This window comes from Kryptolebias marmoratus, linkage group LG11, assembly GCF_001649575.2.
Source record: "Kryptolebias marmoratus isolate JLee-2015 linkage group LG11, ASM164957v2, whole genome shotgun sequence".
Lineage (NCBI taxonomy): Eukaryota > Metazoa > Chordata > Actinopteri > Cyprinodontiformes > Rivulidae > Kryptolebias > Kryptolebias marmoratus.
Genome location: NC_051440.1, coordinates 12879074 through 12904831, shown reverse-complemented (window position 1 = coordinate 12904831; position 25758 = coordinate 12879074). Strand labels below are relative to the sequence as shown.

Here is a 25758-nt window from a genome sequence, read left to right as displayed (position 1 = left end):
GATAATTGATTTCAAAGCCGTTTCATGGGCGGGCAGAGGCTATTCCTTCATTATTTCCTTCATCGCTTAAGCAGGTAAGAGGTCCGGAGCTGATGTGTTTGTTTGGAAGCTGTTAGAGTGAACCTACACTTTCCAGTTTTAAAAGAAAGAAAGAAAAAAAAAAGCTCCCAAAAGGGTTCCCCTTTTTTGATCAGTAAAAACGAAAGACAAAATGGAGTGAGAAGAGTGGCCAAATCAGGAGCAACATGAAAAGGTCTGGACCCTCGCTGAAGACAGCAGTGGTGGATAATCACGGGAACGTTTCCAAGGGGAAAGAAAAAGCTCCTCCAAGCATCCAGCCGAGTGAAAAATCCTTCTCCGAGAGGTCGACATAACATTATCCGTGCAAACAGGAAGGCCAAATTGACGTTAGCCGATCAAACGTCAACGAAAACAGAAAAGAGCGAACCGGACCTGCTCTGGAACGTCTCACTAGGGTCGATAAAACGTATCAACCTGAGAGAAAACCAACTAGAGATAGAGATAAGAAACTGTTAAAGATCTGCGGAAAACAAAGCGGCCTGACAACAGGAGATACAGCGTGCGCTTACTTTCAGAAAAATACTGCAAAGCTGCCCCAAAGTACCAGTGATCAGTGATTGGGGCTCTAAAGTAGTCCAGAAGTCCTTTTGATTGTAAAGCTGTCAAAATGAAGAGCTAATCATTTACAATCAATGGGACTGAGCTGCGTTTAGTTTGCTGGTAACAAAAAATAAAGAGAGAATGGTTTGTGAACTAATAACTGCAATAAAGACCTACTTCCAATATTCCCTGCCTCAACAGGATCCTTCATATTGAAGTATAAAAGTTCTATGATTTTCTGAGTTTGTCCAGTTACAACTGAGCATCAAAAAGTGAGGTTTTATATTAAATAGGCTCATATTCTTAAGCCCCTCTTCCAATTCAGACGTTGATATTTAAGCCATAAGTCTATATGCTGAGCTCGTACACGTGGTGCAGTTTTAAAGGTAGCATCTCGCTTTGCTGCGACTCTAAAATGGGAGAAAACGGGCAAATTTTTCATCGCAGCGTCACTGAACTCTGAGTGTTGGCGAGCAAGCGACCAGCGAGCCACGTCTTTGAAAATGACGGCCTATGCTGCTGACGGGCAAAACTGCATTCTACTGCGTGCGCATTACTTTGTCACCCACCTTGGCAGCCGCCCTCCAGGATTAGGATTCAGCCCAGCGGTTCCCAAACCTCCCAGGTTTTGACCCGCAAAATAAAAGTTGCAAAAACCGACCAAAGCTGTTGCTGGTTGAAGTAAAGGAGTTTGCTAATAAGCCATTTAACAAAAAAAACCCAACTTTATGTCTCAGCAACAGCTAAGACTAAATATGTTATAGTTTATATGATTTCTGTGAGCTGTGAGTCCGTCCTCTAAGCCCATATATGCCGTGTAATTGTCCCCAGAAAATGTTTTGATGTAAAGAAAGGATAACAAGAACTATATCGGTTGTCCTTGCTGTATCTAATTGCGAAGGAGCTCTCACTCGTCAAGAATCCCTGCCTCGTGCGATATGATCTGGTGCTTACATGGACACTGTAAGTATAAAGGTTATTGGATCGCGCCTCTCTCCCATTACCTTTTAAGTATGGGCATTTACACAGAGGACTCTTGTTAAAGCACTTCACTCAGCGCACCTAACATTAAAGGAGGACAGGCGAGCGAGGGGAGAGGCGTCAGTGAAGCTGAGATAAATTATTGATTTCGAGCCAAAAAAGAACGAAGACCAATCTCCAAAGTAATCCATTTAAGCAAAGTTCTCCAAAGGCAAGGGATCTGTGTCAACGGCATCAACCCTCTCATTAGGGAATGATTCTCCCCAACGGGGAACGAGGCCAAGATTGAAATTAAGTGTCTCGAGCAACGGGTCGTGTCGATTACCGGCCCCCCATTCCGTCGTCAATCATACGAGGCGTTGGTGTTGCAGAGGAGGAAACGCGCCAGCGATGACCTCAAATTCCCGTTTACAACGATGAGCGTTACGGCTGACAGTCGTGGGGCATATTGTCAGCGACCTTGGCGCTTTGCATGGTGCGCTGCCTCGCTGACGCCGGGTTAGCCGGTGGCATTAGTTCAGCTGTGACGCCCAGAGAAGCTTCAGAGCACATAAAAAAAAAAAAAAAAAAAAGGAAAGTGGAATGAGCGGTGAGCGGCTACTGTAAAACTGATTCAGTGCACTCTGAGCACATGCTGTACCTTGACAGTGTCCTTGCTCGTCTGTCCCCTCGCTAACCCCCTCTGCCGTCCCCGCCTCCTCCAAGCAGCACGGAGAGACAATATGTTGCAGGAAGTAATGGTGCTGTGTGGCGGCGTACGATCGATGCATCGGGGTGAGCGCACAACTCCACGCAGCTGCCTCGCTGTTGTTCTCGCGCGGACGCACAAGGACCTCTTTGTCTAAAAGTTGCAGCAAAACAACGCCAAGGTGCCATTTTCAGTCGCACGTGCTCGCGGGGATATAAATAGAAACCAGGAAACTTAGCGGCCGAGAGATGAAGCGACATTCTTTGAGCAACACCCTCGGGAATATTACGGGGCCCCGTTAGTTCTGTTCTGCGGCGACGGCTGCAGCGGGGCGGGCCGGACGCCATCAAAACAGATGTTGGTGCTCAGCGGAGCGTGCAGCGTAACCGTTTAACAATCCTCCGACAGAAGTAGCCCGCAATATGTCGTCGTCTCCCCCCGTTGCACATCACTTTCTAAAAATAGAATTTATCGCTTCTTCTCCCTTTGGTTCCACAGACTGCTCGGTGAAAAGCTTTGTGTTTTATTACAGCTCATTAAGGACACGGCGCCGTGTATTCTTATTAGAAAAAAAAAAGGACAGCTATCATTGCTTAAGAGGCATTAAAGTGTTCATTTAGGTAGGGAAGCCAAACCTTTAAAATTAAATCTAATAAACCAATGTGACCTGCGATTTCAGGATCTAATGTGGTGTTTTTAATGAAGACAAAAGTCCATCATCAAAACAACAGGATTAAAGCTAAAAGATAACAGCTTATTTACATTTATAACTCCGCGCTTATTATTTTAATAGCTTTGTTTTGTAGAAGCTCGCTTATTGCCTCCTCGTTTGTTTCAAAACTTCATTATCCTAAATTACCATAATCAGCTATAAGATGAACTCGGCTGCCTTTGGAACTGTACGTCTCACACGTTTTCTCCCCGCCCTTCGAGGAAGGTTTCTAATGAAAGTAAGGACCAAATTCGGCTCCAAACGCACTTCACCGTTCACGTCAGCACACCCGTACGAGCGCAAACACGCCTGTTTTGGCGGGCAAAAAGTAATATCCTTCCCTGGATATCAGATGCAAAGTTCTAAGAAAAAAAATAAACAACGAGAAAAAAAACAAAGAACCTGAAGGGAAAGAAACTGTTGTCATACATTTAAATGCAGGTTATTTAGTATTTAAATATAGTGTCATTAAGCACAGTTATGTTCCTAAAGTATTACACATTTAAGCTACTGCTTATACAAACACGTCAAGTGTCTCTGCACAGAACAGAATATAACATTAGGACATGAAGACAGAGGCTGAAGTGGCTCTGACTGAAAAAAAGACTCCATTAAGACATAAATGAAGACATATTGAGACTTACAGGAAGGATTTGACATCCAGGCCACGATTCTTGATCTGGTCCATCATGTAATCCCAGCTGCCAGGATTGGCCCGTGAGCGCCCTCCTGCTCCACCTCCCCTATAGCGAGAGGACGCCGATCCCGCTGGGCCGCCCCGCGCACCCCGGGTGCCGCCTTTCGTACCCGCACCCCCACCCTCGCCACCGCCGCCTCCTCCCTCGCCTCTCCTGGCACCCGCCCCGGGCTGTCCGGGCGCGGTGTGCAACTGTCCCAGGCTCTGGGACGTTGTGGGCGGGTGGTTGCTGAGGCCCGGGCCCAGCGGGTGGATGAGCGGCTGCTGAAGGCTCTGCTGGCGCAGCAGCGTCCGAGGCCGGGCCGGCCCGGAGGGAATGTGCTCCAGGACGGAGGCGTAGGACAACGCCGGGTCCCCGAAGCTGGGGGGGCAGAGGAGCAGGGCGGAAAGAGAGCGCGTGGAAGGCCAGGGCCGGCAGAGGATTGGTTTGTGAGGAGGGGAGTCGGGTGCGGAGGAGGAGCCATGGCAGGGTGAGGAGGTTTGGTCAGGAGATGAGGTGGGGAAGGGAGGTGAGGAGACGCCAGAGGTCAAATAAGGACGTGCAGAGCAGTGGGGAGAAGGGGTCATGTTGACATTGGGATAGAAACAGGACAGTTTATCCAAACAGGAAGTCGAAGGTTGTGGGATGGGAGAGGAGGGAGCGGTGGCGTTCGAGGTCAAGGCGGAGGCCGGAGTGTTGGGAGGCGGAGACAAGAGGAGGAGGAGAGAAAAAGAGAGCAGCGTGAGGCAACAGCTGTAACAGCAGTAGCAGAAGTAGCAGTAGAAGGTGCAGCCTGAGTGGTGATCGCTGTGCGCCGCGTGCTGCTCGTGGGGCTGCGCGGGGCAGCTGCTCCTGCGCGCCTGCGTCGGACGTGGCTGCGGCTTGCGCGGCGGCGCGGTCTGAGCGTGCTTTTTGAACGCGGCCGGGTCCCGATGTGGCGGCGGCCGGATGTTCACTGTCCGGACGGGCGTGGGGCGGCTCTGCGGCACGCGACCTCCCGAAGGCGCGCGCGCCGTAGGTTTGCAGCCTCCGGGCCTTCCCGACGAAGGCTTTTTGGTGTGATGAGAGATCCTCATTTCCTCTACACGCCAGTCAACATGTCCATCTCTGACAGGCTCTGCTCTTTTCTCTCTAAGTATTTTTCGCCTTTTAAATACATGCCGAACCTCCTGAGAGTTCTCGCAGCCAACCAACTTCTACAACACGACTCCCTCCCTCTGTCAGTCTCCCAATTTCCACTCCTTCCCTTCAAAAACGCTGCCTAACTGGCTAATTGCATTTCCTAAAATGGCACATGAAAGCGCGTGTCGGCTCCTACGACGCAATTAAGATTTCTTTACATGCTTGCACATACCTCTTACCATCTCTTTTCTTGTTGTTTTTCTCCACACGCTAAATATATCCTCCTCTTTTGGATCACTGTGTAACCCAGAGTACAAGAAATAGGTCATGGGAGAGCTATTTACACCAGTTAGGTGCAGTTTACTTCACCTCATCTAACACAGTTTTGCATGAGGTTTTTAGTGTGATATCCATCGCATTTAACAGACCCAAATAAAAGAGTGAGGGAAAAGCAAAAGAAAAAGTGGTTTTGTAGTAAAGGGTGACAAAGAGGAGAGTGATGAGAATGATAGGAGCAGAGGGTGACGATGGAGGAGAGACAGAAAATGGGGTGCGAGACACAAACACAAGAGACATAGACACTTATGGCGGCCCGAAAATAGAATCCAATTATAGACAGTGGGGGCAAAAAAAAAAAAAAAAAAGATGAGAGGAGGAGAAAAGGAGGGAGTGAAGAACGTCAGTGTTGAGGAGGACGAAGTCACAGGCATGAAGTGTCAATGAAAGGTGAAAAAAGAAAAAAAAAAAATCACAGAAGAAGCATTCAGCTGCCTCATTTACAGCATGGTTATAGATCCAACACCACAGCTTACATCAACATCCATAGATCTGACACTAGATAGTGAACTGGACAGGATGTGAGTTTTTTTCAGATGGTAAAAGAAAATGAGGCCACTTCTGTGTTACTTTTTTTTTAAACTTCTGTTTTAAATTAGGCTTGCAAGCAACGTCATTTCTCAAACGAATAAATCCTCCTCTCCTGCAGGTTGGCGCAGGAAGCCACGCCCGTGGAGCTGGGCTGCCTGTGTCAGCTGACGGTTTAGGTCGGCGTGAGCCAGCTCTCGCAACTGTAGTTGTCTTCCGCCGCTGATGACAGCTTACATTTTTTTTCCCCCACCGGCGCTAACACCTTGATCTGTGCCGACACGCTCACCTTCCCACCTAAGCTGCGACTCCCTCCCTTCCCCGTTCGACTCCAATCTGCTAGCCTGTTTCGCCTCAGAGCGGGTTCGTTCAGTTAACAGCGGATGCAGGAAAAAAACGCGCAAGAATGACGTATTCCTTGAAGGTAGGCGCAGTGGCCACCGCTTGGAATTTCAACTTCAGAAACAGAGATCTCGTGCAGTTTGTTAGCACTTGGGAGTATGTGGTGGGGATGACTCTTAGCTAGTACTACACCAGGTTGTAACTCAATATCTGCACATTTGAAAGGGATATAGCCATTTTTGTGTTTGCAAGTTGAATAACTGCAGTGACCATCTTGAATTGGGTTGACTTTAAAAAGGGTAATAAGTGGCAGATGCACATACAACACACAGACTGCAGTTACGTGACGGTGATGCTTCCCAGCAGCAGATTGTAATGACATTTTGCGTGACAGCGAGGTGTTTGTTTGGAACAGACACGCGGTGGAAATGTGTCGGGCTCGGTTCGGAACTTACTTGGTGGGTCTCGATGCTCCGGACGGCATGTGGCCGTGGACGCTCTGCCACCTCCCGACCTTCGCTCCCTCCGACACCATGCTCTTAACGCTGTCACTGCGATAAGGACCCCCCCCAGCGTCCCCCTGCCCAGTTGCGGCCCCCTTCTGCCCCCCTGACACCGCCCCACTGACGGGCGAGAGGCGTCCCGAAGTGGACAGAGGGTACAGAAGAGGGAGCATAACGACAGGCAGAAGGAGAAAAAGAAAACAGACCAAAGAGTGTGAGAAGCACACGCGCACGCACACAGGAAAATAGGCTGAGCAGCCACACGGTTAAGGAGGTGAGGCCGATCGGTGGACTGTGTGAAGGGGCAGGCCTAGATTTCCAGGTCAAATGAGAGGCAGGTGGATGAAAGAGGTCTGGAGTCCAGAGGGGGGAGAAAGAAGAGGTGTGTGTGGGGAGGAGGGAGGTGAGGTAAGGTGAGGCGAGGCAGCAGGAGGAGGAAAAGGAGCCTGTGGAGGGTGGAAAACCAGCAAGTAGTTCCTCCTTTGGGCCTGGAGGACTTCATTCTGGAACAGACCTGAGTCGTATCCCTCTTTTCCTAATCGCTTTCTAAACAAATAATCGCCGCAGCTCGGAGCAACAGGAGTGCTTATTTATGTCATCATTAAAAACGGCTCGCTTGATAAAAAAATGCACGCGCCTTTGTGAAGCACCAATCGCAATTTATTTGTTTTATTATATATATTTATGTTTTCACCTTAGTCTGCAGAATGTCTCTTTTGAAGTATCTGCTTGTCATTTAGACACCGCTTAGAGTCGGTAACAGCCTTCAAGAAGATAAATGCGTCACATTGCAAAGCAGAAAGTATCACGCAGGCAATCTAATCACGCCGCTCCCCAGAACAGGCGCAAGGTACTGAAATTAATCAGTGCTCCCATTAAAAGCAGTTGTCAACTCAAATTTAATCTCAAAACGGGTGCAGCGGATGATCAAAATTAAAAGAACATTAGTGCCCTCTGGTGACATGACTACATCTCATTAATATGCATGGACTCCCCCCCCACCACCACCACCACCACCACCACCCCACCCCGCGCTGCCGGAAACACTAAACACGGGGAGGCTCCCCGAGACTCCGCCTTCTGGTGATCGGGAGGTGCCAAACTCGCGCCGGGGGTCACCTTTCGTGTTTAATTTTGACCAAGTGACGCAACGCTGCACGTAGGTACAGAATGTCATCGATCACAGCTGCAGCTGGCTGACGGAGGACACACGAGCCTCCGTCACTGAGCCAAGCACAAGGGGGAAGATTTTAACTCTTCTTTATTTTAAAGTAGAAACACAAAGAATGCAGCCATAGTCGATTATATGATTATCAGGATATCAGCTCTGTGGAGCAGGAAGTCACTTTTTATTTTAAAGCTGTTGCATGTTGTAAATACTCTGACAGCACAAATTTGAAAAACTGGCTCATTGAACAATGCCAGCCATCTTCCGGGACTGCGCAGGGTTTTCCCCCGTTGGAAACCGTTTCAAATGAACGTCGGACGCAGAAAACTCTTTTAACCCGGGCGCCGACTAAATGAGGCCCGGTGTCACTGCGGGGACCGATCTCGAGAGAGAGAGAGAGAGTCTAAAAAAAGGCAACGATGTCCCAGCTCTCCGTTGTCTTATAGCGACATCTTATTGGTTGAAGACGGGAGGCCGTCCCAGCAGCCTCTCCTCGTGGAGGACACCATCAGAATGCCGTGCTGTTTTAACCGGGTGTCGCTGGCTCTCACACACGTGATAAATTGAATCATTTCTGCCATTTGTTTTGTGAGAAACTCCTTTTTTTTCCCCTCCGTTTTACACGTGAAGGCAGGAGCTGCTGACGAGCATATATTTGCGAAACAAATGACATTTTTGAAAGCTTTTTCAAGAAAAGAACCACTCCGAGTAAAAAAAAAAAAAAAAAAAAAAAGAAATATTAAGGCTCTACTTTGGCTCGGATCTTGAGGACAATTCGTCATCCTCTGCATTCACAGGCACACTGCCGTCTTCGTTTTCTACACAATCTAATACACAGTCCTCATCGCCTGGGTCTAGTAAAAATGACCAGTTATTAGACGTTTTATCAGCTACATGCCTGGTAGCAGGAAGTCTAAGCTCAGAGTCCTCTCAGTGCCCAGAGGAAGATAGTTGTGACCTTGCTTTATTGGATTCAAGTGGCAGGTGAGTGGAAGAAAAAAAGACTTTTATTGCAATAAGAAAAAAAAAAAAACAGTTATCCTGTCTCCCGAAATGATAGACAGAAGATGCAGTTCAAGTGATTAAATGTTAGTGCAGCACACATTAGATTGTTTTTTTTAATCTTTTTTTGTTACTGATGGAGAGAATCGAAGAGTAGCCACAGATGGATGTTAAATACAGGCGAGCACTGGCACCACACTGCAACCTGGTGGTAACGGTCAACCCTCCACAACGAAAGCGACAGACCAACCGGCAGATTAAAAAAAGTGACACGAGCAAAAGGACAAGCGGATGCGCAGGTCATAGAGAAGGTTGGTTAAGGTATGCAGATCGGCTTTGGAGAGGAAAACTTTTTGAGGGTTGTCCGTCTCCATGGTCGCACCATGGGAGAGAGGCGCGAGGTTAGAGGTCAGGAGTTAGTGTGGAGCGGCAGCAGGGCTGTAGGGAGTGAGGGGGCATCCTGAACATGTGTTCATTTAAAGTTGACAGTGCGCGAGGGGACGCGGCAGAAATAGGCCGGAGGGCGGCTGCTTTGTTGTTGCGCTGACAGCCAAATGACTTTCACGTGACGCTCTAATATGTGCGTTTGGCTTTTCTTAGGCCAACATGTTCCCAGCCAGATTATGAGTAATCTTTAGCAATCACTTGTGCCCTCCAGTGTGCCAACGCTGGTTGGGTTGGTACTGTTGTTGCTACTGGTGAGGGAAGTTGCGTTTTACAACACAACCAGTATGTAGCTTTTAAACTCCGCCTCTATGGCATACATCGTACAGACTGGGTACTGGAACCAAGCTGAGAGCGCTAAATAGGCAAATCCCATTTCACCTCTTCCCTCTACCCCTTAGCCCTACCGTAATAGTGTTCACGCCCAGGGGTGGGGGGGTTTACTGTTTAAAAAGAGAAGCCCAGACTTCCTTCTTCCCATGGCACTTTCCAGTGCCTCCTGGGGAATCCCGATAATAATCCCTCCCTTCTCCTATTCCCAGAGGGACATGCCCAAAACACCGGGAGGCTTCCTAATCAGATCCCCGAACCACCTCAGCTGCAGAAAAACAGCCGCTCTGCTCCAAGCTCCTCACCCCAACTCCGGGGCTGAACCCGGCCACCCTACAGAAGTGGAATCTCGTTCTTTTATTCACCAACCATATCTAATGACTACAAGTGAGGGTTGGAGCGACAGTTCAGACCATTACTGCAGACGAAGCTTTGATCTGTGGGTCCATCTCCTGCTCCATCCCACCATCAGCCACGAACGAGACTCCAAGATGCTTAAACTCCTCCGTGCGATACGCAGCCATGTTGATTTCGTACCTTTTTTCTAAAAGGCACGACGGCTTCCTGAAAGAGTATTTCTTTTTGTAGAGTTTTTTTTTAATTTTTAAAACACTACTATTTAAATCAAGAGCCATGGGGTAAGGGAGGAGTAACACTAGGAAATGGGATTCGGCCTAAATATATTCAGTTACCCATCATAAGATTCTGTTTTACCCGACTGGGAAGAGGTCCGAATTGTTTAAATAACTAATATGCACGAGTAATTGTTTAGTTTGATGAATGGGGAAAGTGGGGAAACCATAGGAAGGGAGGGAAGGGAAAGGGAACAGAAGGGGAAGAGGAAGAGCAGCACTGCCCCTGCCTCGTTACAGCCCTGCTGGGAGGGAAGTCTCTTACCAGACTTTGACCAAGACTCACTTGAGCGTGAGGCGAGGATCTCCATATGGGGCATAAGGAGAAATGTTTAGTACAAACTCCTTGGGCGGATAGGAGCTCCACCTCTGCTGCACTGTGCTGCTGTCATTGTTATTCCAAAAGTCTCTGTCTAGATCACTGCGGCCAAAGAGAGAGACAGGTCAGAGCAACACAACTACGGACAGACTTGGCAAAAGGTGATCCTCGGTGTGGAGACGGCGCTGGACTCGGACTGAGGACGGAGACGGTTCTCAGCTGCATCAAGGGTGAAATACAACAGACCCAGTTCAAAAGGTCTGTTTTACCACCTGAAGCAGACACGTCACTGGAGTGGTTTGACTCAAAAGTATAAAAGGGCCAAGCCTGGGAAAAGGGTTTTCAGAAAACAGCACACGGTAGCAAAGACACAGCAAAGAGAAAATGAGAACGACTGCAAGAAAATAATTATAATATATATAAATACACACATCAGGTGATTACATTCTGTTCATCAACCCATGAAAGACAGACGGCAACATGAAGTCTGCCCCCCATCCGTGGCGTGAGAAGTGAGGAAGCGTGAACACGAGACACAAGGCAGAGAAATAAGACGCAGGCAGTCAAAGTAGAGGAGGAAAACGGGTGAGCAGAATCACTAATGTCATACAAGTCACACAGCAGTGGTCAGAGCCATAAGCACGGGGACAGAGCGGGAGAGAAAGGTAATGTAACACCGAGTTGGAAGCTGAAATGACCAACAGAGCACATCGATGCCGCCGGAGCCAGTGAGAAAGAAAATGCAAAAATTAGGAGACTGAAGAAATCAAGTCGGGATATATTTACAAGCTGAAGCCAGTTTTAGTGCTTAAAACCATCCATACAGGAAAAATAAAAAAAATCATTAAAGAGCACACACTGAAAAATAGCAAAAACCAGGCTATAGAAGAGAAGTAGTAGTAATGAGCAGGTTAAAGGAGGCGTTCAGAGGAATACAGAAGGAAATAAAGGAGAAACACATTTTTCTGATACTGACCTATCGCCTTAAAAATGCCTTAGTCTGAATCTGAGGCCTGTAAGAAATGTGAGATTAAAACCACCACAAGCGGTCATTTTGGAGAAGCAGTGATCAGGTCCCCGTCTTGCTCCTTAAACCTGAAGTGTCTTGAGCAACGCAGAGGCGTGGCACTTACAGTAAAAAAGGATTTAACAACCCATAAGATCAGGACAAAAGCATTAATGCAAATTAAGCCTAGGCTGATTAAACCACTAACCTTGTATTTGTTTCGTCTCCCCAAACAGGCTCTTGTAGAAATTGAGCACTTCGGGGGAAAACAATAGGGGCTCGTTTTCTGCGTTGTTTGTGCGTCGTACACATTGAGGGACTCAAAGCCTCAACCAAATGGAGCTCATTATCACCAGACTGTTCTACCCCAACTAGTTAACAGACACTTACTTGATGGCTTTCTTCTCCCCTCGCCCACGTGCAGAGTCTGGAGTGTCTGCTGTTTCCACTCCCGGCTTATTCCTCTTCCCCTTGAGTCGAGCAGAGGGAAGGGGGCGACACGAGAGAAAGGAAAGGTTAGCTTGGATTTGTCCTTCTGAAGCGGTGTTTTCACTGCACTAACTCCAAGTGTAAAATGCCTCTCCCATTATCTCAGGAACACTGTGCCGTCAGTCCTTATGGAACCCTGATTACACTAATCAAAGTCAAATCAAATCTGCTGTGAAGAGCCATTCCTGACTATGATTGTCACTCGCACCCACCCTGAAATTTACATGGCAATTGCCTCTTTGAGGTAATCCGCTGGGTGCTGGAGAGAGGCCTCTAGGAAGTCCTGCGCAGGCCTGATTTCAAATAGCTGGAGCATGACCTGCAGTAACCATGAAAATAATGGCAATTTAAAGGGCTCAAAAAGCGGGGTCTGTCGTGTGCTTTCTTCTGGAAAGGCTCATTACTGTTAAAGGTGTTTCACACGTGTCACACTGCAGGTAATCTCTATTGATGCTCCCCCCCCATCACCACAAGTGGAGCGGGGACGGGATCAGTCTAAAGCCGCCCTCCCGCACCAATGCCGTGAACGCGACAGGGCAAGCAATGCTCGGATGCACAACGAGGACAGGTGAGATTTCAACAACGCGAGGTTTACGGGCTTTAACCCCGTTGGCTCAGCTCAGCGGACAGGGCGTTTTGGGCTGACTGGAGGTTAGCGCCCTTCGCTAAGTCCATGCTTCCAGGGTCCTCCGGTAAACCAGCTTAAAAAACTGCGATCTCAGTATCTACACTAACACTGACTCTAAGAAAAATGTATCGCTTTTTTTTTCTTTTTTTTTTAAACGTCCCTGCGATGGAGATAACATGATCCTGTTGACATGGTACCGACTCACAAACATGATATTCCACAGATGCGACAACGCAACTGATTCCCCTTTGCTTTATTTATAAAGCTGTATTTTTTTTTTTTTTTAAACCACAACCCACAAGACGTATCCTGCCCCAACCTGAGCATCAGCGCTTCTGTCAAGACAGGAAGTGCAACGATTGTTTAAAAGCCAGGATTTCAAGCACAGAATATACAAGAACATACACTGAATATAAAAGAGAAGCAGCCGTGGGTTATATAGAAGTAGGAAATTTCCTGAGTAAAATCTACAAAATCAATACAATGTAGAGAACATTAAATGATGTCACAGCCTGCATTTAACCAAGTAAGACCTTTTTCTTTTGTGAAAGTACCACAGTGATTAATATGTTTCAGTGCTAAGAAAGAAAATCAAAGGCGACAGGACTTCTTTGGTTCTTAAAGATGTTTTCCTTCTCATCTGCAGAGCTTTCTCAGTTCGTAGCTGAAAGGTGCAGAGATTTCACGCTCACGGTTTTTATGAGGCTGAAACTTGCCGTTTTGATCTATAAAAGCTCCTCGGACGAGAAGTAATGTGTCTTCAAGAGTCGAAAAGGAAGCCCAGTTTGCCTTCAGATTGTTTTCTCGGGATCAACGTTTCCTGGATGACTGAGAATCTTCACCGAAATATGTTTGGACAAATGTTGTGGTTTTAGTCTGTTTCAGATGATAAAAGCATCTGATGTCATTGTCATTTTGTTTTGTTTTGTTTTTGCTCATTAAGCTTTACAGTCCAAATAATATAATCCACACCTTATTGTGGCTTTCGATGCTGTTAGACAAAGTCAGAGTTGACAGAAGCACTGCTGAGAAAAAATGATAAAAGCCTACAGTGGCGATAATATCTACTACAAACAAGGACAAGAACACAAAGCGGCGCGTGTCTTGTATATTCAGGTCTAATCGGAACCGGAAAGGTCAACAAATGAATAAACACTGACAGGATGACCAGTTAACCAACGCCGCGCTGCAGGGACGGCTGTAATTTACACACCGACGTCTAGATAAAGTGTCGCTTCGTAACCTGACATAAAGAAAAAAAAAAAAAAGTACTTTGGCAAATTATCCCGATTTCAGTGCGAGCGTCTGTTTCATTTAACGTCTGTGAACTCAGAATGTATCAGCAAGGTCCCAGCCTGCATTATCGAGACTATTCATAATTCTTTTATTGCGCTTTACGGGTTTTATAGCTGCTATTACTGCCTGACATAATGGCTCCAACATACAGGCAGTATTATTGTATAAAATGAAACAATGAGTGACAGAAGACTTTTTTTTTCTTCTTTTTTTACGCAGTCTCATGTTTATGCTGCACCGTTTCAGACTACTAAAGGTGCCACAAATACGTCCACATAGGCGAATACAAGGCAAACACGCCTGCGTGGTAATTTCTTGGATTTGACGAACTATCGAAGAAAAGCCCGGGCATCGGTCACTGCAAAGTGGAAAACTTCCAGGAAAGAGGGGTGACGCAGGAGAAGAGAAGAAGTCCAGTGCAAAAAATAAAATAAAATAAGGAGACATGGAAAAGGAAGCCAGATCAGAAAAAAAACAAAGATGGTGAAGAGCAGCTTGTGAAACAATGGGATGGGGAGACATGGAGGGACAGGTGCAAATGAGAACTGAGTGAAGCGGTGAGTGACAGACGGTCCCAAGTGGGCTGGATGTATAAAAAGGGAAGGAGTCTCCTTCTCTGCAGCGAGACACTCATTTTTTTTCTTTTTTTTCCTTTCAGGGCACAAACACAGCTTCAAAAAAAAAAAAAACTTCCCCTGCCCCTTCACGGCATAAATTCAGCTCATTCACAAGAACGGATAACAAACCCTCTTCAGGGGAGGTGTGGAGGCAGCAAAAATCCATAGTGCATAATACGACAAAGCTTAACGGCTTTACCAAACGGAGATGAAAGACAATGGAGAAAATGGAGTCAATACCTCAAATCTAGGTTATAGAAAGCCAATAGGGGAATGTGCAACCCACCACCTGGATCTTTGTTCCACTACAGAGGGTGATCACAGAATTTAGTACGGTCCAGCTGTGAGCTCCTCCCGTATAACAGCCTCAGCGCAAAACAATAAACCACTTACGAGACATATTGTAATTGCAGCAAGCCTCCAATTAGACCTTTTTAACAAATAAACAGAATGTTTTAAAACGCCATTATCTGAGGCCAAAGCAACGGATTAGTGATGCCGTCCAAGCAAATGGTGTAGAGTCCAATCAATACCCAAGGCGCTCAATAAAACAGGATTTGAGATGTTTGTGCAACTTTTTTTTTAAAAAAAGAGATTAAATGAAAATAAGAGAATTAATGATCTAAAAAAAAAACAATTGATTGAAATGTAAAAACAGTTTCAGACCCTTTCGGCCATTTTGATCGATGGTAGCAGTGATTCTGCAAATGTCAGACAGCGGCGGGAAAGAATTTACCATCACTCCTGAAAGACGCGTGTTGAGAGAAATAAATGTTTTTGGTTTTTTTCAGTTCTGCAGATGCAATTTTGTGCGTTGCGGGTTGTAAGTTTGCGGAGGAAAGCTTTTGTTTCGCTGCTTCCATGAAACGTTTGACAAGCACTTTATTCTCGTTCTGCGAGTGATTCAGTGAAATCTTACTCAGGTGGGATTTATTATTTTATTTTTTTATTTATTCGGGGTAACGCCGTCTGACAAAAACACTGTCTTGGGAGAGTTTCTTTCCGAGAAGTTCCTGAAATAAAACTAAAATCCAGCTTATAGTCGACTCGCAAAGCCTTCCAGCTGCAGTATTAATTATGACAGGAGCGGCAGAGGAAGTCGGCTTGTGACTGTATGACAAAACACTGGCTTTAACAATGAAAGTAGTCATTTCATTCACGCTTCCAACTAGCAGTCAGATATTTTTGACGACTGTTCCCTAAACCGCGTGCTTATTTCGAATATTCCAATTGTCTGACTTGATTTAAACAAACTGGAAGGAGGGCGCTGGAAGCCAAGATAAAGGCTAAGTGGAGATTAGTTAGGCAGGTGTCAGCGCAACAGAAAGATGCACTGAAGAAAGAGCTTTTTAAAAAAGTGACAACAAATGGTCCACATCCGAGGCGCTGGAGACCGCCAAACAAAGGCGTTCGGCTCTGGCTGCCTACCTAAAAAGGTGCACTGTAGAAGCAGATTTCAGTAGAATAAATTATGACTTCATGCCACACATGAGTCCTGGAGTGGAGGAAACTGTACAACATCAAAATGACACCGAGAGCCATTATCAATAATTCAATGGGAATGTGGAAGATGACTCTAGAGGACAATTCAAAGCCAAACACTCAAGTTAGCACCAAAGTGATGCTCTGTCCCCACAGCTGTTCTGCATAGGACTGAACCCCCTCAGCCAAATCATCAACAAGACTGGCTACGGATACCGACTCAAGAATGGGGCCACCATCAGTCACCTCCTCTACATGGATGACATGAAGCTTTGTGACAAAAATGAGCAGGATATCGACTCACTGATCCATCGAATGCGTTTGAATGATATCCTAAAAAGGCAAAGTGATAACACCTGAAGGGGTAAAACTGCCAGAAGGCAACACTGCAGAAGTTCAAAGATGTTGGGATAAAACAGCCAAATGACAACTATGAAGAGAAAAGGTTCGCTCAGCCGACTACAAATCATTAGGCAAAGAGCCAGCTGAATGGTAGGGACAAAATTCATGCCACCAACACGTATGTCCTGCCTGGTGTCAGGTACAACCACTGCTTTAATAACCTGGCCAGGGGAGGGGAAAAAAGCCACTGATATCAAGGCAAAAAAAAAAAAAAGCTCCTCACGATGCGTGGAGTGTTGCACTCCATTTTCAGCTTCTTGAGATTACTGTAGAAGGAGAGAGGTCAAGGACTATCGAGCGTCAGAACCCCTGTACGGGATGAAACAACTAAGACGCCGGAGTACATCAGGAAGAAAGCCTCCAATGAAGAACTGCATCATGGAAAGATAAGCCCCTGAGAGCGGCATGTACCACCGGCACATTGTGGAAGTGGCTGATATCAAAAAAATCCAACCAGTGGCTAAAGATAACTGGGCTGAAGGAGAGTACAAAGGACTACCATGGCAGCACAAGAACAACAGAGGCCGGGGTCCAACGGACCAGACAGCACCTAATATGCGCGACTGGGAAAGATGCCCCGAGGACAGTGCAGCACATACAGCAACGGCAGGATGGAAAAAAAGCAGGGACGGAGTTCACAAAACAGCCTCACCAGGGGGCTAGAAAGGTGTATGGGAACGTCTGTGCTGGGTGCAGCTTGGAAACCTCAAAGTCCAAATGGTCCTGTGGGAGCTTCAGATCCAAACTCATGAACTTGGCCAGCTGGACATTGTGATGGTGGACAAAGACACCGGAGGAGGCAGCAGTGATAGATCCTACTGCTCGGTGGGGGCAAAAATCAAGAAACAGAAACAGAAGCTGCTTGAAAAATGCCAAGGGCTGAAAGTAGAAATAAAGTTGTGGAAAGTTAACGCCACGGTGGTGACTGTGGTCGTCCAAACACTCGGGGCTATAACACCCCACCCCACCCAGAGAGTGTGCTGTATATCCCAGGAAAAAAAAACAAACATCTGAAATCTCTTTCCAGAGGAGAGTGAAATCTACAGGGTTGATGTATGATTTAAAGGAGAAAGGAGGCTAGCTCGGGCTAAGCCTGAAGAAGCCCAGGCTTTTACTTTCTGCAGCAGAGCTTCCAGATGGACATAAAAAAAAAAAAAAAAAGATGTGCCGTCGGACTGCCCGGGGTGATGCTGAGAGTTTTTCTTTAAGAGTCCCGACATGAGAGGAGGCAGAGTTAAAAGTACCACTCTCTCTGTCTCAGTAGGCAGTACTCTGCCTTCCAACACCCAGCTGTGTTTGTTTGCTGTGAATTAGCAGGCAACAAGAGTCTACATGCTCACTCAATATTACCAGCATCACACCATAATTAGAGAGGAGTGCACTGTTAAAATGGTTATCCGCTGCTCAATCGCCAAGTGATCATTTGTATCTAGCACCTGTCAAAACACTTTTTTAATATAAACCTGTATCCTTCAGCATATAATTAAAGCACTAAAGTATGGATCCCACCTGAAATACTGTTATTAAATATGTAACGCAGTGCTATGATCATTTTACTCGATTTACTTGTCTTTTAGAGTTCTTTAAACGTTCAGCGTCTGCCATCTCATAGATATATTCTCATATATCTTATAGATATATTCAGTAACATCTCCAAAGCGACTGAATTTTTTGGAAATGTGAGCTAATTATTAATGGGAACACCCTAAGATTTAATCCTAAGCCCGCTCTCAAACATGTCACGGTTCAAACAGAACAAGGAGCAGGTGGAGGGTTCCTGAATGCCGAACAGCCCGTGCTGCTCAAACAGATGCTGGTTACACAACTTCTGATCGCTGAAAATCTCTGCCACCATCTAAAACACGACCCCCCCCCCCTCGCTGGCAGCCATCAGTCTCACCACGCAGGAGCTCAATAATCACATCACAAGAGCTCTGCGTATTATTATTATTATTATTTGTGTTTCGTTGTTGTCGCGTCTAATACAAAGTAGCTCAGGTCACTGCACTCGTAAATACAGAGGGGAAAGCAAACAGAAACAGTGGTTAAATGGAAGCAAAACTCAAAAAAAGTTTCTTCGAAGAACCAGTCGTTTTTGCGAGCAGCGATAAACCAACCAGATGGCAGAAACAGGAGCGATTTAAAGTGCCATACTTCGAGGGAGCTTAGTTGACGGAGGGCGAAGGATGACTGCACGTGAGGACTATTAAAATAAAACCTTGTTGCACCGGTTGCCAAAGCCAAAATACCAAAAGCAACGCTCGCCCAAAACATCTTGTCTATTAACCTATGAATCATAACCGCAACTGGCACGGGCCCACTCGCAACTGACACGTGAGGCTTCAGGCGAGCGTTTGTTCTTACAAAAGCTGACACCGACGAAGGGTGAACACTGAAATATCAAAAACGAAAGCTTTAGACACGGGCTGGCCTGTGGTGGCTCTCGGTAAAATGAGAATTACACGCTGAGCATCCATGACCCACTGAGAACATGTTGTGCAGAGGAGCTCGGCGTGCACAACCTAACGCTAACTATAGTCGCCTTATTAGAACATGGGGTCTTAGTTAAAAGGAACCTTGTTTGCGCAAATTACACCGTACGTGCACATGTGCTCGTGGGGGATTAAATCTTGCCGAGGAGAATAAGTCGTACAGAGAAAATCGAGAGAGGTGAAGTAGATTTTTCAAAACGCAACTTTTCTCCAGAAGACCAGCTCCCGCCAAGCTTTACTGCTCCTCGGTCACGTCCAGAAGGCACACGCGTCGAGGACGGTGCTCTGAATATGGGAAAACGGTGCTTAACTGGATTAATAATGTTTGTGCTCCATCACGGTGCCGCATCAATAACAAGTTTCTCATCACAGAAATGAGCGCTATTCATCTCAGTCACACTTAATTATTTTGTACATTACGCAGCTGCGTTTAATGTGGTTTCACACCAGTGGGCAGCTGACATTTTTCCCCCAAAGTAAGTGGTCCGGAGACTACAAAGTGTTTAATTGACATCTTAATTCCTCCCACCTCTTCTGCAACACACACACACACACACACACACACACACACAAACACAAACCCAGATAAGAGTCAATGATCTAAACAGAAATGCACACGGAAAATAGCATCTCCTGTGAGACAGACGACCACTTCCTGGCACGGTTTTCGATGGACCTCGCAAGGTCACGAGGGGCAAAACGTTGTCACTTCGCTCCGAGCCCGTGGAGCTCGGTGGCTGTTTTTCCAGCACTGTCGCGGGATAAAAATAAGATTCACTTACAGCAAGGCTCAGAGGTACACCTCAGAGACTTCCCAAGATGTTGGCAGCAGAACTGCCTCCATCCGCAGCAGGAAGCTGGGAGCCATTCGCTGCTCCATTTATTTTAAAGTGGAATATCAAATACAGTACAAACAACACAATGCCTGTATTGTTCCCTTTCAGCATGGATCATTTCACTCCTATGTGTTGTAATGACATCAGCGGGCAATCGAGGCGCAGTCACCTCACTGGTGATTCTAGCACTGCAAATGGTATTATGTAGTGAGGCATGTTGTGTACTTCCCCATTCTGTCACCTAAGGTGCTTGACATTCAACAGTGGGCTAGAAAAGAAGAGTTTGAGGGGAACATTAACTCGAAACAGTTAACTTTGAAGGGATAGTCTGTCAAAAAGTTATTAATAGTTAGTTCCTTATCACCGTGACATCAGTCATAGAGCACAGAGTAAGAAGGGGACAGGATATTTTGTCCAGGCAAGGGCCTGTTTAAAATCGTTTTTAGCTAATATTAAACCTGAGTAGAGCCAGTTGAGGTGGTTCTGGTGATGATGCCTCGTGGGCGCCTCCCTTTGGAGGTGTTCCAGGCATGTCCGACTGGGAGAAGACCCAGGGGAAGACCCAGGACACGGTGGAGAGTCTATGTCTTTAGGCTGGCCTGGGAACACCTTCTCCCGGAAGAGCTGGGAGAGGTGGCCATGGAGAGAGATGACTGGGCTTCCCTGCTGCCCCCCCAACGACCCGACCCAGGAACAAAAGTCGGATGGATGGATGGATGGATGGATGGATGGATGGATGGATGGATGGATGGATGGATGGATGGATGGATGGATACACATATTCTTGTAGCAACATAGATATTGAGTTAAGAAAACATCAAACAAAACAAATGCTGTCATGCAAGAGTTTATATTAGCATTCTTTCACGCCAACTTGTTGTTTTCGACAAAGAATTGTCTTATAAACCAGAAATATAAAATAAAACGGGACCTCGTTTGGTTAGCCGTTAGCTTAGCCTCTTCTCTATGACTGACATCATGGCTAATAAGGTAGTAACTACTGATGAATATCTGACACAACATGACCAGAGTCAAACAAACTTAAACGAATCAGTCAGGTGAAGTGGGGGTTCTCAGGCTAGTGGTCGTCCCACTTTAATCAATTGCATTTCATAGCACATAATCACGATGTCACGCCCTCTGTTCAGAGGTCAGCGTGCTCCGTCTGTGTTGCGTTCCCTCGAAATGTCAGCACGTTTCGACAACTTCAAGCCCCGTGTCTGTTTTGTGTTTTGAGGTAAGGCCGGAGCTGACGACAGCTTGTAAAGTTAGTGTGAGTGCTAAACAGTCAGTGCTGTTCCATTGCTAATAATCTCGAGATCCTCTGGATTTATCATGTCAGCTTTTTGCATCAGGATCCCTCAGCTCAAGTGCAAAACAGAAATAAAGGAAAACTAAACTCATGCAGCTAAAGAAATACAAAAACATAACCACACATATTACCAACCAAGTACTGTAATATTGACCAGTGCATTTATTATATAACACATTTTTATGCAAAATTAAAGTAGTTGATTTTGACACATGAAGTCTAGATTTCAGGAATAATGAAGATAGCCTTTATTTTCCCTTTATTGGTAATTTTAGTGATGCAAAACATCTGATGTCTTCCCCTACACCGGTAAATATAGCAACAAATAATGTTTTCATTTAAATCTGCGACTCTCATTCAGTAAGTCCCACTTATTTGCATGAATGTCCTTTTTTGTGTTTTTGTCTTTTCTAGATTCTCATTGAAGCTCTCGAATTTTGAGAGCATACTAGGAAGGTACTAATATGACAGGACGTTGTGGTGCACACCGTGAAGGATATGTGTGTGTGTGTGTGTGTGTGAGTGTGTGAACTCACCAGCTTCCGTTGACACCAACCACAGATGCCACAAAGAGCCACCAGCCAAACTGCACACACCGTCACTGCGAGGGAGACCAGGAACACACTGAGGGACACCGAGCCTGTGCACACCAGCACGGACGTACATAGGGAGATGGCAAAAGAAGAAGAAAAAGAAAAATTCAATTTTTTATTTATTTTTATAAACATAGAGATATTTACTTCATTGTGTGCAAAACCGAAACATGTAGATGCTGTCAAACGTGGAAGGTGGCTCGAAATACAGCTGTGCCGTCTCCCTCCACGTTTAATCGAATCACCGAGTGGAGCTGCCGGGGATTTTTTTTTTTTTTTTTTTATACATCCTGCCATGAGAAGCTGGGGAGAAATACAATCTCATTGCTGCTCCGGTTCGTGCCGGAGCATTTCAATACCTTTTCAATGAGGACCTCGGACCGGGCATCACTCAAGACGCGTGCACGTCACTGTCACGGTGTCGCTGCTTGTTAACTGACAGGCTGGGAGGGGAGGGGGAAAAAAAGGAGGGCGGTGGTGGTGGTGGGGGGGAGTCGAGGCCTGGCTGGCAATACAACAGAGCTCATGATTAATGGGTATCAGTAGATGCCCGGTGAGAGCGGTGGCTCATAAAAAAACATCATCCAAGAGAGAATCCGGTGAGTTGTCTTTTGTGTTTCGGCAACAGAGCGGACCCGCACATCAAGATTTAACTTCACTCCAAAGGACACGGACACGCAACCTCTCTGAGGTTTGGCGCTTGCACAGTGGGGGGGAGAAATGGAAATATATTCAAATTCAGAATGAACGTTAGAACACATTTTTAGCTCATTTGTTGACAAGAACAGGCAAACAGCAGCTGTTTACCCCAACTTCTGGCTTTTCCTCCATCTTTGGCCTTCTTCATGTCTTTAACTCACTCTCATCTTCATCCAACCCCTGTGGGGGAGAAATTAGCTCAGAAAGGCGCACTCGTCGTGGCAATGAAGTTGTTTTATGCGAACGGGCCAGAGACATCCTTCAGCGTCAGCGTCTGTTTCGGAGTCAGAAACTTTTATGCCTTACTCATAATTCACATCCACTCAGGATGATTACAGTCCCTCTCTGCGTGCATGTGGCAGTGGAGTGTGAAACATGTCGCTGGCCCTTTAAGACCAGATGGTGATTACATATCGCTCGGTGCCCTGTGCCGCTTCCACTGTAAACAAGTCTCTGCTTTCAAGTCCAAACATGTTGGTGTAACTTTGACCTTTAAGGTGTTGACGGCCTTTTTTGCTCACATTTTAAAGCCTGTACTGTAAACACCAATCAGCCATAACATTATGACATAATGTTGAGCCTGTCCCTCGTTTTTCTCTTCAGTCTGATCAGTCTGGGCCTAATCGCAGAACATCTGGAGGGCGTCCATTACTTATCGATACGTCCTTTCAGATCAATACGTTCCCGGCGGGTTGGGTTTGCTTTCTCCAGATCCCTTTAGATTTCATCAGATTTGTATCTGAGGAGTGTGTAGCTCAGTTGGACACCTCAAATGTTTTGTCCTGCTGTGTGGGCCATTTCTAAGAGACAGGGACATATTTTGCTGTATTCTAGGGACGGGGACAGCTTCTATAAGGGAATGTTGTTGTCTTAGAAGGAGTACAATCAGGAGCACCACCAAGAGGGAGCCAATAAGGGGCTACGGCACCCAGACAGTGCAATACGTATGCATTATCTGTTTGTTAGCTAATTATCTTGTGAAGCACTGGACAGATTTGAATGAAACTCTCAGAAAATGATCACTGAATGTACAACCGATCAACAATTATTTAACTGATTAACCTTTGGAGTCAATCCATCACAGATATTCAGGAGGAGAGGCGAGAACCAGCTCCGGTGAGTTGAGTGACCTTGCTGTTCTGAGTTAGTAAAGTAAAACAAGCGGAGAAAGGAAAAAACACAAAGTAGGCCTATGTCAGAAGGTGATTCACTTACTCCCACACTGCAGTAGGTTTCAAATAGCCTATATACAACAACAACATAATAAAAGGTCCTGAAATTATGATATGGGTTGTGGTTTTGGTTTTGGTGGCCCCCATATTGCCACCTGTTTGAAAACTTTCTGGAGCCCCCCCTCCCCTGATTCTGACTAGACTTCACAAATGTCAAACAAGCATCGGTGTGCAAAGCAAAATGCAAGTTTTCCCTGCAAATCGTTGTGAAAAACCTGAGGAGCATGTCCTTTTACCTCTCAGTGGTCTTAATGTTAAGGCTCGGTGTCGCCACGCTCCTCTGTACTTCTGCTGTTCTTTTCAGAAGAACTTAAAAATTACACAACACGCAAAATTTGGACCCTTTTTCTAAAAATCGACTCCATCTAGCCAGTCTCCAAAGAATTATGTAACCATTTCACATTTCCGGGAACCAAAACGATGCATAATATAACATGTGCATAGTCGACTGTGTTGACTTGTGAGAACCACTTATGGTTTTTTTTTTTTTTCTGTTCAGGTATTTTATTTTCTACCCTAAAAATCTAAATCTAACTGAAAGGACTTAACACGAAGAGATGCGATGGAAAGAACAGAAGAATACGGTTTTCCTACAGAAGTTTAACGACAGTTTTTCCGGGGAAGGTTTTCCAAACCAACCTCCTCGTCCTTCACTGCGGTAATCAAATATTGGCCGCTAAAATCGCGCCCAAGTAACTGTGGGTTCCTGAAAACACAGCGTCGACGCACACTTTCAGGGAAACTGGGTTGGAAACTTCACGTTAGGGAATTTATCTCTGCCCTCCAAGGAAACCTACTCTCTCACATATATCTAAAAATCTCATTAAACATCGCACAACCAGCCGGGGTTTATCTCATGAAAAACAGCAGAGGACCTGGTCTGAAGGAGAACTGATCTCGCTCTGATTGGAAAGATACAATCAGCATAATAGTCATACAAGTGCCCCCTCCCATTATTTATCTGTCTTTATCTTTAGTCAGGCAGACTGCAAATGGAGACGGCTCAGACGACTGACTCTCTGAGTGTTACATGGTCAGTGGAGCTCAGTTGTGTCCTGAATGATGAATACAACTATTTATAGACGTCCAGAAATAGCTTCTATACTCAGCTTGTATGTTCCATAAGGAGGTCAATAAAGCCAATTCCATTAGAAAGCATGACATTAGCAAGAGGAGCAATGAATCTTAAACAAGGAGAGCCCGACTGCTCCCCAGATAGGGGCTTACGGAGGCAGCGGCGCTGAGCGGCTCAGTGATGGATGCTTGGATGTGTCAGGATTCTCCAAAGCCAGAAGCTGATGCAGGATTCCGTGTCCCCCGCGTTGTCCCTGAAGGTCGAAGGGTGGAAGAGGTGGCAGGTGGGCGGGGCGCTACATGCTTTATGAGCTGTAGCAGTCGTTAAAAAAAAGCCACGGGAGCAGAAAGCTTCCAATCAAAACACTGTATTCTAAAAAAAAAAAAAAAAGGCCAGCAGTGACAGCTGAACCTGCTTGCCTCTGCGTGGAACGTACAGTACATTCCTTCTCTACCAGAGCGCTGCGGCGTTCGGGGCTGTGCTAAATAATAAAAAGGAAGGAAACACACGGCACCGAGGTATTAAGGAGATATGCAAATCTTCCGAGGCTGCATAAAAGAAGTGGCATCATTAGAGCAAGACAAGTCTGCAAAACTCGCAGCTATCACAGGCGCTCAGGAAATTCAATTTATGCTTTCGGCTGCACGCAACTCTTCGCTTGGAGGTACTTCGGCGCGGGGAAGAAATTGGTAAGGTGAAAGGGTAAAACGGCTGTTTGCATGCTGAATATGCAAACAGAGAACCAACTGATCCTAAACGAGTGTTGGGGGACACACAAGAAAAAGAATGCATCTTTCGAAAACAAGGGTGGTGAATCACATTTGAAATGGCGCCACTTGGAAGAAAAAAAGACGAGTGAGGCGAACGAGCCCATTGAACCCTTTGATCAAAAGCCTTTAGAAGTCAGAGCACTCTTGAACTTGAACGTGGCGTGTTTGTTTTAGGTTTCGGCGGCCATCCCCTTCATGCGCACATAAAAGAGAAATTAAATGGCTCTGTGTACCGGGGGAGGGGGTCGGGGGCGAGTGCCACCGATGATGTCGTGAATGAGCTCGTAATAATCCCGTTTCACCGGAGAGGACAACCAGGAGCAAATCACGCAAGAGGTTAAACGTTTGCTCGGACGCACGCGGCTGCACTGGCATCCGACATGCATGTAGGTCCAACATGTGGCGGGAAGGTAGGTCACAATGA

At 46.1% G+C, this 25758-nt stretch overlaps 2 protein-coding genes across 4 annotated transcripts in view; both read right to left on the bottom strand.

Annotated features, from left to right (window-relative positions):
- LOC108230030 (synaptotagmin-7-like) overlaps positions 1–6567 on the bottom strand; it is a 30313-nt gene extending 23746 nt beyond the window's left edge. For 2 of the 3 annotated variants that reach the window (XM_017405816.3, XM_017405814.3), the window contains exon 1: positions 3647–6545. In XM_017405816.3, coding sequence (XP_017261305.2) covers positions 3647–4755 — 1109 coding nt within the window. In that variant the 5' untranslated portion in view covers positions 4756–6545. Of the gene's footprint in view, positions 1–3646 lie in introns of all 3 variants that reach the window. The other variant, XM_037978151.1, reaches the window with a different exon arrangement.
- Positions 6568–7552: 985 nt separating this feature from the next.
- Positions 7553–25758, bottom strand: part of LOC119617443 (synaptotagmin-7-like) — a 54770-nt gene continuing 36564 nt past the window's right edge. The window contains exons 2-4 of the mRNA XM_037978153.1: positions 21502–21605; positions 11802–11881; positions 7553–10507 (exon numbers count right to left, since the gene is read on the bottom strand). Coding sequence (XP_037834081.1) covers positions 10369–10507; positions 11802–11881; positions 21502–21605 — 323 coding nt within the window. The 3' untranslated portion in view covers positions 7553–10368. The remainder of the gene's footprint in view (positions 10508–11801; positions 11882–21501; positions 21606–25758) is intronic.